The sequence below is a fragment of the Phymastichus coffea genome, unplaced genomic scaffold (genome assembly GCF_024137745.1).
Source record: "Phymastichus coffea isolate CEN01 unplaced genomic scaffold, Cenicafe_Pcof_1.1 PCOF00057, whole genome shotgun sequence".
NCBI classification, from domain to species: Eukaryota; Metazoa; Arthropoda; class Insecta; order Hymenoptera; family Eulophidae; genus Phymastichus; species Phymastichus coffea.
The window spans coordinates 1,654,795-1,668,378 of NW_026706868.1; the positions used below are offsets into that span (position 1 = coordinate 1,654,795).

General features: G+C 34.5%; 1 protein-coding gene across 3 annotated transcripts; it reads right to left on the minus strand.

The window, feature by feature from the left end:
* Positions 1-576: 576 nt before the first annotated feature.
* On the minus strand, positions 577-13,219 carry LOC131666190 (peroxidase-like). Of its 3 annotated transcripts, none has more exons than XM_058938622.1 (13): positions 13,111-13,219; positions 8,026-8,160; positions 7,647-7,947; positions 7,062-7,279; positions 3,901-4,074; positions 3,629-3,825; positions 3,365-3,551; positions 2,716-3,058; positions 2,482-2,638; positions 2,232-2,402; positions 1,957-2,155; positions 1,755-1,860; positions 577-1,678 (listed from the first exon to the last, which is right to left on the minus strand). In XM_058938622.1, the coding sequence occupies exons 2-13, from the start codon at positions 8,147-8,149 to the stop codon at positions 1,591-1,593; spliced, it is 2,265 nt and encodes a 754-aa protein (XP_058794605.1). In that variant the 5' UTR covers positions 8,150-8,160; positions 13,111-13,219; the 3' UTR covers positions 577-1,590. The 3 variants fall into 3 exon arrangements, with proteins under 3 accessions (XP_058794605.1, XP_058794604.1, XP_058794606.1); XM_058938621.1 differs by lacking the exon at positions 13,111-13,219 and adding an exon at positions 11,108-11,461; XM_058938623.1 differs by lacking the exon at positions 13,111-13,219 and adding an exon at positions 8,255-8,380.
* Positions 13,220-13,584: the final 365 nt, after the last annotated feature.

The following is a 13,584-nucleotide window of genomic DNA, read 5'->3' on the forward strand; positions in this document are numbered from 1 at the left end:
CTAAAAGCTCCATTGCGTCATTATCAAAAAAATTTAGTTGTTCTAAATCTTATATAGCTTTAAAATCATATAGTCTCTTCCTTCCTGTTGAATTAGACTCACGTAGGCAATCCACCTTCCCAATCATTCGTATAACTGCGTTAGTATCAAATCTTTTTACAGCTTGTGCGTGCACTTGAACGTGCCGTTGATCGTCGACTTTCTCGCCCCACAGGAATGCCGGTCGAAAATAAGAAAACTATAAAAATTTACACACACGCGCGCGCGCGCGCATATGAACAACATTCAAGTTCTCTAACACGCCATGCTCGCGCATGATTTTGAATTTTTTTCGTGTACGTATTTTTCGGTCTAATCAAGGTTGCGTTCGTGTATTCGTTTTTCGCGCGGCAAGAAAATTAGAACAAATTACACGTAGAAAAGTAAAATGATTAGCGAACCATGCACTACCATGGACTATTTAAGAAAATACAGTTTTTGTTTCACAAGTTAGCATGTAATATTATAGATAAATCCTGAACTTTTTGAAAGTCTGTAATCTGATTTATAAATATATAATGGTTTGTAATGGCTAATAATAACATTATTGATTAGTTAAGTTTTACATAATTTATTTTTACTTTTGATCAGCGCCGAAAACAACAAAGTTGCCTGTTGCTTTTCATTAATAAAACAAAGAAAGAATCTACAGATCTACATTTCTTAAAATTAGTCAGTCGCACTTCATGTACTGAGCAAAGCAGTACCTAAAAAATAAAGTCATCAAATCTAATTTAGCAGATTTAAACGTAGATGTTAATTTTTATATATAAATAAATACAGTCATACATCAACTACATTCGACACGCATTTGAGTTCTTACTTTTTTTCCAATAACTACATTGGAACTACAAACTATAGGATTGACAAGTCACTTTCGAGCGAATCTGAATTCGTTCACCATTCGTATGTTTTACATGTATATATAGTTATATATACATATATAGTTTATTTTCTTTTTGTATTTGCTTATTTGGAATGCGTTTATGTTGATTGCTTAGTCAAATTATTGTTTCATTTGTTTTTGGCAGACAGTTAATACAAATTTGATTGACATTATTGCAATCAGAAAATTTAACTATGTATTTTGGCAGTGCCTAATAGACAGTGAATAATACAATCGAATTTCAGAATTGACAAGTGGCAGAAGTAGAAAAGTATATTAAAAAGGTAAGTTAATTTATTAATGAGTGAAATAAATTTCAGAAATTAAAGAAACCATAAATTCATAGATATTCGAAAGCTTTTTCAATCAATAATTCTGGTTGTCATTGTCAAGTTTTTCATTCCGTTTTCCATCGAAGTAAAAAGCAAATAAAAATAAGTTTTTAAACGTGTTGTAATCATATCGATTATCCATTCAGTTAACAGAAAACTTCGCATTACGTGTTGGTATTCATTTCTCCAGTTCCTGTTTTGGCTCCTAGAATCAACAAGTGATTCAATCAATGGCCAAAAAATACACTATCTTCCATCACGTTGATCTCGGTCCGTGTCATACGTTCACCGAGATATTCGATGCGAAGAGTGACCAGTCAATCATGTTAATATTCAACGATAAGCTTTAGCCTTTTCTGCCCAGGCAAATAAATCTAAACTCGGTATCTTTTCGAAATTTTTACAGTGTGTCAATTCATTTCTGCAAATAAAAATGTTTGTATTATTATTCATATTCCTTTTAATTTATTTTAATAAAGTAAAATAAAATAATTTACCCAGCCTGAGGCTTAAGAAGAACATTAGGCTGCATCTTCATGATGCTATCACCGTTATCACAGAAAATTCGAGCAAGGGATACTTTTTTCAAAGTATTTAATTGATCTATAAAGTAATATTAAATTAAATTAGTAAAAAGAACCCAAATTCAAAATTTATTTTGGATCTAAAATGAAACTTAAACAGTTTTTCAAATCTTACCGATCGTGAATGGCTTTGGTTGATCAGCGGCGTCATAAAAATATCTATCTGTACGACGGCTTTTAAGGAATTGCATAGAAATGAGACAGCGGAAAGTTGGTCCTAAAATGGCGTCTTCAATCGGTCTCTCAGCCATACCTCCAATCACAAGATCCACATCATCCGAACGCTTGTATAAAACTCGCAAATTTTTCACCATCTACAAATATAAAGTATAGTGTTCGTATTTCCAACAATTTTATATGTCATGTCCATTTCTCAAATATATATTGTACCTCGACAGGAATATAATCCAAAAAGTCATCAAATGATTTGGCAGCACGTAGACCACAAAGTTTTCGGTACTCATTGTATCCCGGAAGACCATGATCGCGTCCTCGTTGAATGTCGAGGCTAATTTGATCTAAGCCCACCTCGCCTTTGGTCTTATAAAGCTGGTGCGTTATCTATCGAAAACAGAATAAATTTTAATAAATGTTTCTCATTGGTGATCTTTTTTTTGTTAAAAAGCAAGGTAAGACCTACATCGGAGACCAAGTGTATATCCATTTTTTGAGCAGTCTGAGTAGCAAGGCCTCGTATGAGGCCATCGAATAGGCCACTCTTTTCGATTGTCCGTGGCTTGTAGAAGTAATCCGAAAGACGTAGACTATCGTTGATCAACCTGTCATTATCAGTTACACTGCAATGAAAATGATCGATAAGCAATTGTATTCAAAATTTAGTTATAAATTGATTCTATTGTTAACTAACACATACCTAAGTTTCCCTTGCTTCAGGGATTGAAGGAAACGCAGAGCAGCTGTGGCTACATCATTGCTCACAGATGGGTCGTTTGGACTGTATGGAATGTTGCTGTAGTTGGTTGGTACAGTGAGACCGACTGAACGTGCGAAACGTTTGCCAATGACAAGAGGTAGCCACTCGCTGTAAGTAATGTGTTGGATTTCGGCGATAACGATTCGCCGTGCTTCTTGATACAAAGTCTCGTCTGACCATTCGGGATTGATTACCGCAAGTTTATGAGCTATACGATTGTGTTCGCGAACCCAAAGGGTATGCATCACAGCCGTTTGCGGTTCGGCATTGGAACGATCATCACCTGAAATGCATAATTAAATAAATTACTTTTTCGTAAATGAATTTTTCATTTAGTTTTGTAATTAGCGACTCATTTGTTATATATTTTTTCACCCGCTATCTTATCGGAAAAATCGTGAAGGCATGATTTTTTTATTCGATTTATTTCATATCACGTCTATCTTATCGCGAGATTAACAAATCAACGAGAGGAATGACGATTTAGTTAAAAGTAGTGGTATTATTTTCTCAATACCTTCTAATGTTTTTTTTATCATTACTCGTAAGTATGCACTTTGAGAAAATATGAAGAAACGAGTTAGCTTACCAGATAAGTAACAGTTTTTCGAATTGCACAACGATGCCGGTGCTACGTGTGCGACCGGCATAAAACTCTGGTTATTTCTAGTATTTACTCGCAATAAACCACCTTCGTAAGCACGTATCTCACTGGATTTTGTTAAGACTGAGCCGTAAATAGTCGAGCCATCTAAAAAGTGGCTTACTTGATTCATCTGTAAACACAGAAAGAAAATTTTTAATCGAATTATGCACTGATTAAACGTATTGCGCATGAATTTATGATATTTACTTGTTCAGCTGGGCCGAACGAGCAATCAGACTTAAGTACTGGCATGGATCTGACATAATTAAGGCAGCGAACGCGATGTTCACCATAGTCTGGATCATTTTCGGCGACTGGAATCGCAGCGCAGTTTGGATGAACGTGGCGCGGCAAGGGCCATTGACCGTCATCCCCACAGCACGATATTGGTTTTCCTGTCCATACTAAAATACAAACATAATAATGGTTAGATTTGTAATACTCAATCGTTACTTGTACTTCTGCACTTTGCAACTTACTCATTTTCCGAACTGGAGTATAAGATATATCGTGCGAGGCAAATTGCGACCACTCCATCACGGCAAGCGTCTTGGATACTTCGGTTCTATCACTTTGACTGGCTAAGGCGACGCTAACAGCTCGTGGATTTGGCAGTCCATGCACGCCTCGTTCCTTCTTTGGCATGTGGATGCCTGGACACAGAATAAAAATTAGTTTCCATTCACCATAATAATTTTTCGTTGATCAGCAAAACGGAGTAATATTGAGTCTACGTATAGTTTGTATCAACTAGTACACAAACTTTCATCAATAACAAATCAAGCTAAGAAGCCAAATAAATATTTAATTAAATCACTTTCAATTAAAATTTCATATTACTCCGGTTTGGATGATTATAAAAACTAGGTGATATCATGCAGCGCGAGAGTGAATATATGGCGGCGCACGATGATCTGATTTTGATGGGTATTTGTAATTAATTATTAAACCCTAAACATGAAACCTAACGCTAAAACGCTCTTCCATATCCTAAGAATCCTCTTATCCTCGTCAATCTTCCATCCACACACGGGCCTCCTGATCTGCATAAAGCTAATCAAAAAGTCAGATCATTTAAAACTACAAAGCTGTCATCGTCTAGTTCGTCGCTCAAATTTGAAAACTTCATCAAAATATTTTACTGTACATGTATTCAACTTTACAATAAATTGGCAATATTTTTCATTTTTTAGTATAATTACGACACTTGCTTCGTAGTTTTCGTTAAATAGTGCGTATATCATAGTAGTCATCAGCTCTCGCGCTGCAATCAGCAACATTACAAATAATATCTTGTACTGAGCAAATTACTGACGCCTCGAAGATTCTGAAAATTCGCACAACACTGTCATTTCAAAGTTGCGATCTTTGTTCAAATTGTATAATTATGTAAAGCAGATCAAATCTTCGAGTGTCAATTTGCTCGTTCTAAAATGATAAACCGCGACCCGCGTACCGCTAAAAATATGTGAACAACGGTTCCAAAATCGATATCGTTATATTGTGTATATAAATATATATGATACTTATATACTTTAGATAATTAAAGGTATATCCGAATTAGGTTACATACACGTGTCTACTCCTGGATAATCTCCCGATCGGGTACCACCCAATCGAATAGGCAGTATTTTTATTTTTTCACTGCTATCACTCGGGACATTTTATGCACTATGTGCCTTTTAGCGCACAACAACTGTAATGCAAACCACATGAAAATAATATAATTTGTTGAGCCAATTGATGAACGTTTCAATATCTCACTTGGCGTTACGTAGGATTGAAAGGAAAAAATGATTCGGACAAATCACGAGTCTATTTTGAAGCTATAATTCCACTTCAGTTTTCGCATTTACATACAGGAAGTATTTTAAATATTTTTACCGTAGTTAGCATGGTACAATAAGGAAGTTACTATTTTTAAATAATTTATTATGAACAAAAATTACATCATATGTTTTATTTGTTCACAATATCTTTTGGTTCAAGTGACTTTTTAGAAATGCTTTAATAGCTTCGTTGAAATCGTAAACTGAAAGAGAAATTTTTGATAATGGTTTTGTATGAAAATAAAGGAAAGTGGAAACAAGGATACGCCAAACGTTCAGAGGCTGGAAATAATGATTCGATTATTAAGTCTTTGCACAAACAATTATAAACATAACATAGTTAACAAAATTGAATTACTAATAATCTTTTTTACTATACCATTAACGTTTATACTTTGATTTCATTCAAAAAGTTTTTAACATTAAAATTGAGCATATTTTTATCAAAAATATAATAAAAAAAAATAAGTAAATAAATAGCACAAAGAAAATGATTCGCAATGCTAATCATAACATATTTTTTACTTGAAAAACATCAAAAGATCTGATACATATAAAAAATAGATATTTCTATATAAAAACCAAAAATTACATTAAAAAACATAAAAGGCAATTGCCTTATTGTTTGAAATTTCTGCTCTACCAAGAACTGTAAAGTAAATTTGGATTATGTTGCATTATATAATCAGCTGACGTTCGCTGCTCCTTTTTTTTGTGACGTGGGCTTATAAACTCGAGTAAAATTAGTAACAGTAGATAAAATTAATCTAGATTGTTTCATAATCTTATCTAGAAAGATCTAAATCCAACAAAATGTGGATACCGTCATGTTTGTCTGCTGTTACTTTACAAAAATATCACCTATCCGCATATGATAACGTCAAAACATGAATTAATACTTACTGCAAAATTATTTACCAGTTATCTCGTAAAGCAGATATTAGAGTTTTTGTCGAAATTATTGATTAATATTATGCAAATATTATTAAAAACAAGATCATAAGAAAGGTAATTTGAACTATGCAATACGAGCCTTTTCTGATTGAAACTGGTAATTACGAAAATGTGATTTTAATGTTATGTAGATGGATGTGTCATATGCGTTCACAATTAAAAAATGAATTAAGAATATAATAAATAAGCCATCCCTCTTACAATTGGAATCTTTTCTCAGTAAAAATAATGTTCTGCGATTAATATAAAACTAACAAAACGAGAATTTTTCCGAAAAAAGATTATACTACTTTGTTTGATTTTCAGGTCCTGATCTTGAGTATATGAGTATGAAGCGTCGATTAAAATGTAGATTGGATTGTAATGTATATATTTATTTGTAATAAATATATTTAACTAAATGAAACTTACGTCTTAAGTAAGTCAAGTTGGTGAATGATGTAATCAAAATCTATAGGATATAACCCATATTTAGTTGATTAAAATTATTTTTTTTTAATTATTATAAAGATTACTTCAACTCCAATCCAATCTATTACAATCTGTTATTCTCAAAATAGAAGAATTTAATGATAAGCGTTATAATTGATGGTATCCGTTTTCAGCTGTGAAAAAAAATGTTATAATAGAAAAGTGGATATTTTTATTTTACTTAAACGTTTTCTCGCAATATTGTCTTGTTATTGATCGAGATTTTTTATAAGAATTATCATTGTAGCCAATAAAAAATCCACAGTGTTACTATATTAGTTTAGTTCTTGAAAATTCTCCAAGGGTATGAAAACAAGGAAAATGCATTTCCAAGGAACTCCATCGAAAATCTCCAAATCAAAAATTATGGAAACAGAATTGCTTACCGTCAGCATAATTGGGAAAGAGAAGCCTGCCATACGCGGTGAATGCACTGCCCCACTTGGGATTTTGTGGGTTGTTGCAACTACCGTCAAGGGTGCGGTATTTTGACCCAATATCACAGTCGATATTCTGATCAGAGGCACACGATGCTCCCAATGATGTGCCCTGAAGTTTGACCGTCGAAATGTAACGGGCGCATTCAACAGCATCCAAACCGTATCTAAAATTATAAATAGTTAGGATAAATTAATATAAAACATATTTTACTCAACAAGTTATTGATGTTTGTTGAGAAATAACTCGATAACATCGGTATATTACATTTTTTCTTCCTTGTTGATATGGAGTTCAATCAAGGTCAATATTTTATACCATTGATATGATATCTCGTTAATATAATTCAGACTTATGGATCTTATCATTGATTACACATGAATAAAATTGCTTAATTGAATATTACATTTTTCACGATAACGAAAACTATTGCATGAGTCATACGAAATTTTGAAATATTCTGTTAAAGAATTCATTGAAAATGTTTCAAAAATTATTAACAAAAAACAAATAAATAAATAAATAAAACAAACCTAAGACAGTGCGCCTGAGAAAGCTGTAAGGAAGCGCCAATAGCGATCATTGCATCAAGACCCTTCTCGAGAGCCGCGTCATTCGGATAGTAGTACACAAATTGACTATGTGCTGGACTATCTTCTGCAGGTGTAATTTCGGAGTTGACAAGATTCGCTTCGATTCTCTCCATACGATTGATATTTTCATTAGCGAAGGCAATCGAAGCGTTAATACTTCCTTCATCGATGGCAGGTAATGTCTTTCCAATGAAAGCGCCTGAGTCGATAACTAACGGTTGACCGGTTTGCCATGGTAAGTCTGCGATAATGAATCGAAAGAATTAGTATAAATTTATTAAAAGTAATGCGAACGGAATGGAATTGAAAGTGAGATTACGTTTACTGCCAGAATAGTAGTTCTCAAGGGTGAAGGGCAACCTGAAGGCACCTATATAAGTTTGTGGACCCATTGCTTGCAGGAACACCCATAACATTGCTAACGTTGCTACCGATCCTGCCATTACTCCTCCAGCTGCAAAAAAATACGAATAAACGATCGTTAATTTATGGATGAAATATGTTGAGACACTGATGAATTTTAATTTTTTTTAGTCACTTCAACCGACGGGTTTCATTTAATTTTTCTTAAGTTGTTTTAATTGCTGGTTCGCAATTCAAATGATAGCGAGCTCATGTACTATTTCCTCGTTGCGCGAACGCTCATATCAAACTGACGACGACTCTCGATATTTAAGTACGAAAGAAGTAAAGCGTCGCACAGCCGTGTGCAACAAATCTATCTGTTGCTCGTGAAATATAGTCGTCACAGATATTGTATAGTGTGTCAGCGGTACCTATCTGTGACTAAGTCAAGTAATAAATCTGGGGAGTGAAAGAGAAGAAAAAATATGGAAGAGGTATATGTACACACGTGTTATACGACCTCGCTTACACGTGTTGTACTCAACGTTTCTGGACAAAAATAAGCATTTCGTAAATCAATAACAAGTAGCAGCTTCTTTTATCTTTGCTAAATATAGTGTGGATACTTGTGCGAAACAAGTTCGAGAGGTATACTATTGTTGCAGGTTTTTCATTAATTTGTATTCCTTATTTGGATGCTTATATTCGTAAGAAAAACGATAAATGAAAGGTTAAATAAATAATGTTATTATCCAAACATTAAGGTCAAATTTATTTCGTTCCTAAGTACTTTTCCATTTGCTAATTTTTGAGGTTTCGGCAACTTATAGAATTTCGTTCCTCATTAGCATTCCGCAGGAGTTGTCGCACACTGCATATTTACATTCAGTAAAACTTGTATATGTAAGCGACGTCTATTTTTAACATGGCTAATGAAAAATACATACATTTGTCATTTAACATTGTGTTTTTGCAAACTCGAGTCTAGACGCTGGACACACTTTAATGCGCATCACACTTGCCGACGTAAGCTCTCGGCTGTGATTATTTTTCTATTTTTAAATTACTCAGATAATACGATTTTTTTTCGTAAAGACACTTATACGAATAGAATGGTCAAGCTAATTTAATGTATTACGATTGACTAATTTCTTCATATAGGTTGTATATATGGTTACGTTACACAAGATGGTAGATTCGCAACTTGTATGTATATAAAGCAGTTTATTTATTCAGTTTTACATTGTACGACGGTTTTTTGAATTGATAATCAAATGAATTAATGAAAAATAATATCTACGTGGATAAGTTTCCGCAGATATTTTATGATTTCTTGTAGAAAGACTCAACTATAATGTGATGTTAACGGACAATTTTTACACTTGAAACACCGCAATTAATTTTATACGTATCTTAACAGCTATACCACTATTAGTATTACTACAACTGCCAATAAGCCAAACAAGTTGATAAATCAACGTTTATTGATCGTATAATAACGGTATAAACGACAACGACCTGTAATAACCATTCCCGACTAGTGATTTTTCTATCGACAAAGGTCACTCACACTCTCGTTGGCAGCAACCAATGGTGCGCCGTCTTAGCGGAAACTTATGGTATTAGCAACAGTGGAAAATTACTGGAACGATGCAGTGGTTATATTTCCGAAAAAGGAAGACGCACAATAACTGATGGTCCAAGGACATCAACACGCGACAACAGTATAGACAATGATAATGTGGATCAAGGTTAAGTTTTCGATCGATTGTCCATGCCGAATATGCACGAGACTTTATTATTATCCGATTGTAAGTGACATTTTTCGTTTGAAAATATAAGAACTTTTACACAACAAAGTTGCATTACCGGAAAGATGATCCATCGGTTTCTCTAAGCCGTGCATTGTGTACATCCAGCGATTACTATTTAGCGACACAATAAAAATCATTATTCTTTTCGTAATCCTTCAGATCCACCACCTCTCCGGTGGAATATCAAGGCACTTTCACCCAAATATTTCTGCACAGCACGCACTAAGCCAGTGTCTTTCTAAAACCTTTTGTATCTACGCAACTTGTGTAAACAGAGGCTACACAAATCACAAGTTCAATGACTTTTTGGCAAAATTTCACTCGCATACGTGCCACTTATAAATTTGCCAATTTTTGTTTGCACATTGAGAAAATAGAGGTACAGACGCAGCTCCGAAAAGCAATGTATAAACAGTTAAAGACTCCAAGTCGGACTGACTGTGTTTGTGTATGTATCAAGCCAACGATCCTCCCTTTCGTCCATCCGCTGCTACCGGGCCCCCGCAGGCCATCCCCACCACCTGCCGCTCTCTCGACGGAGAATAAAGAAAAGAAGTTCTATCACTCACCGAGCACGTGTTCGCTCTCTCTTTAGCTTGTGTTGTGCATTTAGATTTCTTGGATTTGCAGTTGAGGTTAAGTTCAACTTATTCACGATGTAATTGACGTGTGAGTTGCTTGATAATTATTAAGTGCTCAAGTATTTTTAAAGGTGATATTTAATGCGGTAAGTCATTCTTGGTTATGTGACGTGTTGGAAGCGATGTTTGAATTTGTAGTTTATGTTTCATTTTAGAATGCGCCTGCGCATAGGCTGACACGAAGAGTTCAATCAAAACAAACGCAAGCAAAACAACACCGAACATACTGTATATTATATATTTTATCGTAGTTCAGTTTTGTTTTTGGGGAAACAGCAGGAATGTTAATATTTTTAAATAAAGTTTTATTTTAGAAGAATGTATAATCGTAGAGTTTCCAGTTAATCTATGAAGTGATCAATTGAATATTATTCTCGCAAAATAATAAAACATCAGTTAACATTAAATCTTTTCATCCTCTCCTCGACTTTTACACACAAATCCGTATATTCCTCCAACAGAATATTATAAAGCAGCCTTTGTAATGGACCGCGTATCATATAAAAATCAATAAATCAACCTCTCTCGTCCCGTTCTGCCTCTGATCCACTGTTATTATCAATATTCAATCACCCACAGTATAACAATGAAAAATTCTCACCCAGGTATGATTTTTTGACCTTGTCAATCCTCTGTAGATTGCCGCAGATGAGTCCGAGTGTGTCGTCCTCGCTCATATCTGCTGAGCTTTCCATTGGGAACATTCACACTCTCCTTGCCTCTATATATACTCGCCTTGCTAATTCTATACCTCTTTGTTATTTGGTGTGTTTAAATTGATTGCGAATATAAATCGCGCGTCTCGTCTTTGCTCAGACGTCGATAAATGGACAACTTTTTGCTCTTTTTTCTTTGAGATAAGACAGAATGGGTATATAAGTATGTATATACTTATATATATATATATTATATATATATATGAATGTTCCAGAAGCTTAGCTTGGTCGCTCGACGCTCGACACCAACTCGACACAGAATCAGCACAGGCATAGCCCCTCGGTAACGTTACGCTACCGAGACAGAACGGGAAAAAAAGTATTGATGTACGCATGCGCCTCCGGGCAACATTTCTCGTGTAGTCCGCGCGCATTATTGACCTTATTTGAATTTTTCGTGATTATTGTTAGGAAAATTGGATTGTGATCAGTGATATGACAATCGTTATGCTCTACCGTAGCATGACCGAGTCTATTTTGAAAAGCAATCTGTTTCTTTTTCTACGAATGTTTATATTTATAAGGACGTTCACACTTGACACATTCTGTGCCATCCATATTTCTGTTTGAATCTGTTTCATTCGCAAGTTTATTTTTAGCGCGACCAGTAAAATAAAAATAATTTGTAACTTGTCTCGGTAATGATATCACTTTGTAGTTCAACAAAGAATTTTTAAATATATCGACACGCATTGGATGCCATTGGGCGTGAATATCCACATTAATCATGTTGCAGAGCGTGCACAATTCACAAAAGAACGTAGATATCGAGAATACAGCGAAACTGTGCGTGCAACTGGTCAGACGAGCACGTGATAGGCACGTGAACAAGTATATAAATGCTGCAGGCGCACGTACACACTTACATATTTCCCGTTACCCCACTGTTACGCGCGCTTGTAATTTGCCATGCTGCGGAAACCAACTAATTATTGTTCTTGTAGAATTTAGGATGGTTTATAAGAACATTTTAGTTTAATATAAATATTACAGGCAAACACATTGAGATTCCAATAATGTTTGTACACTTTAGTTTTCGAAAATCAAGCTGCGATTATACTTTTGTAGTCATTTTTAACGAAAATGTTATTAATTGATAAAATTTCAACTTCACAATTTGTTAAGTTGAAAAAATGATAAATTAGTTAAAAAGTTTGAAAATCAGGACATCTGTGATCTGAAGAAAATATTAGTTGAAAGCTGCCTTTTATACCATTGGCTGATAAAGTTGTTCTCTTTGCTAAGAAGATATATATAATTATTTGTACTGCACGAATTGTTGCCGAAGTCCATAAATAAGTTTAATTTCTTTTTTTGCTTCACTACATGTAACGTTTCATAAAGTATAATTTTTATTATTAGAAGTTATAAAAAAAGTATGAATATATTACGAAGTTGCATATGAAAAAATCACACACGTGAGCTGTATAAAATAATATATCGACGAATATAGCTATTAGGATAAGCATCTGTACTCATTGATATTATTTGCAGTGTAAGTGAGGCTATAATAATGAGAAATAATTTTGAATAATTTATAATTATTAGTGTAAAGGCATATAGGACGAAATCGGATAAAAAAGCGAGATAATTCAAATAATTGATTCTGGTTGCTCTCCGAAAATCTATAATTCTATCCAGCTTGCTTGAAGGTGTTAAAAACTTGAAAAATGTTTGTATTTGGACTTTTGTCTTTGTACCGAATTGTTGCCAAGGGACATGTGGTCGAGACCCAGCAATGATGTTTTAAACGAAAATCGCTTGATGCTTTCGTTGAGAAATAGGTACAAACACTTTTTTACGGCAGTGGAAACTATTTAATTATCATCCATCGAGTCGTTTGCACTTGAATGTTTCAAGCTGAAAAATCTTAAACGGATAAACTTACTTTTACAGCAGCTGTCGATGCATTTACGTGTCCGCAAAGATGAAAACAATTGGACAGGATGGAAAAAATTGAAAGAGATGAATTTTCTTTCGAGACAGATAGTTTTAGCTGGGACAATGAGGAATCTACTGAGAGCGGTCAGCAGCAGCAAGATGCTTTTATATCAAGTAGTGAATGATCATTGTTATCTTATAGGCCTTCTGCTTCTGCTCGTGATTTGTAAGCAGTGGTAACAGCGCGTACACTTTCAATACCCAATGAAACTTCTCTATCTTGTTGACTGTACATCTCTAAATGATTCAGTGGTTTCCCCTTTGACCTCCGCCTGTCATTCATTTAGCAATTGCATCAGGGCGTGCTTTGCTTTTGCTGCGTTAGAAATATTTAAAAACGTGATCGCGCGATCGATTTTAATGCATGAACTGCTCGGCCGATCAAGTATCAGAATAATGAGATCACGAACTTCAGCGCACA

Coding starts and splice junctions, on each gene's coding strand:
- LOC131666190 (XM_058938621.1), bottom strand. CDS start 11,210: ATGTTCCCAATGGAAAGCTCAGCAGATATGAGCGAGGACGACACACTC. Junction 7,280..7,646: donor TCTCAGGCGCACTGTCTTAG/GTTTGTTTTATT, acceptor TTATAATTTTAG/ATACGGTTTGGATGCTGTTG. Junction 2,403..2,481: donor ATATACACTTGGTCTCCGAT/GTAGGTCTTACC, acceptor TGTTTTCGATAG/ATAACGCACCAGCTTTATAA.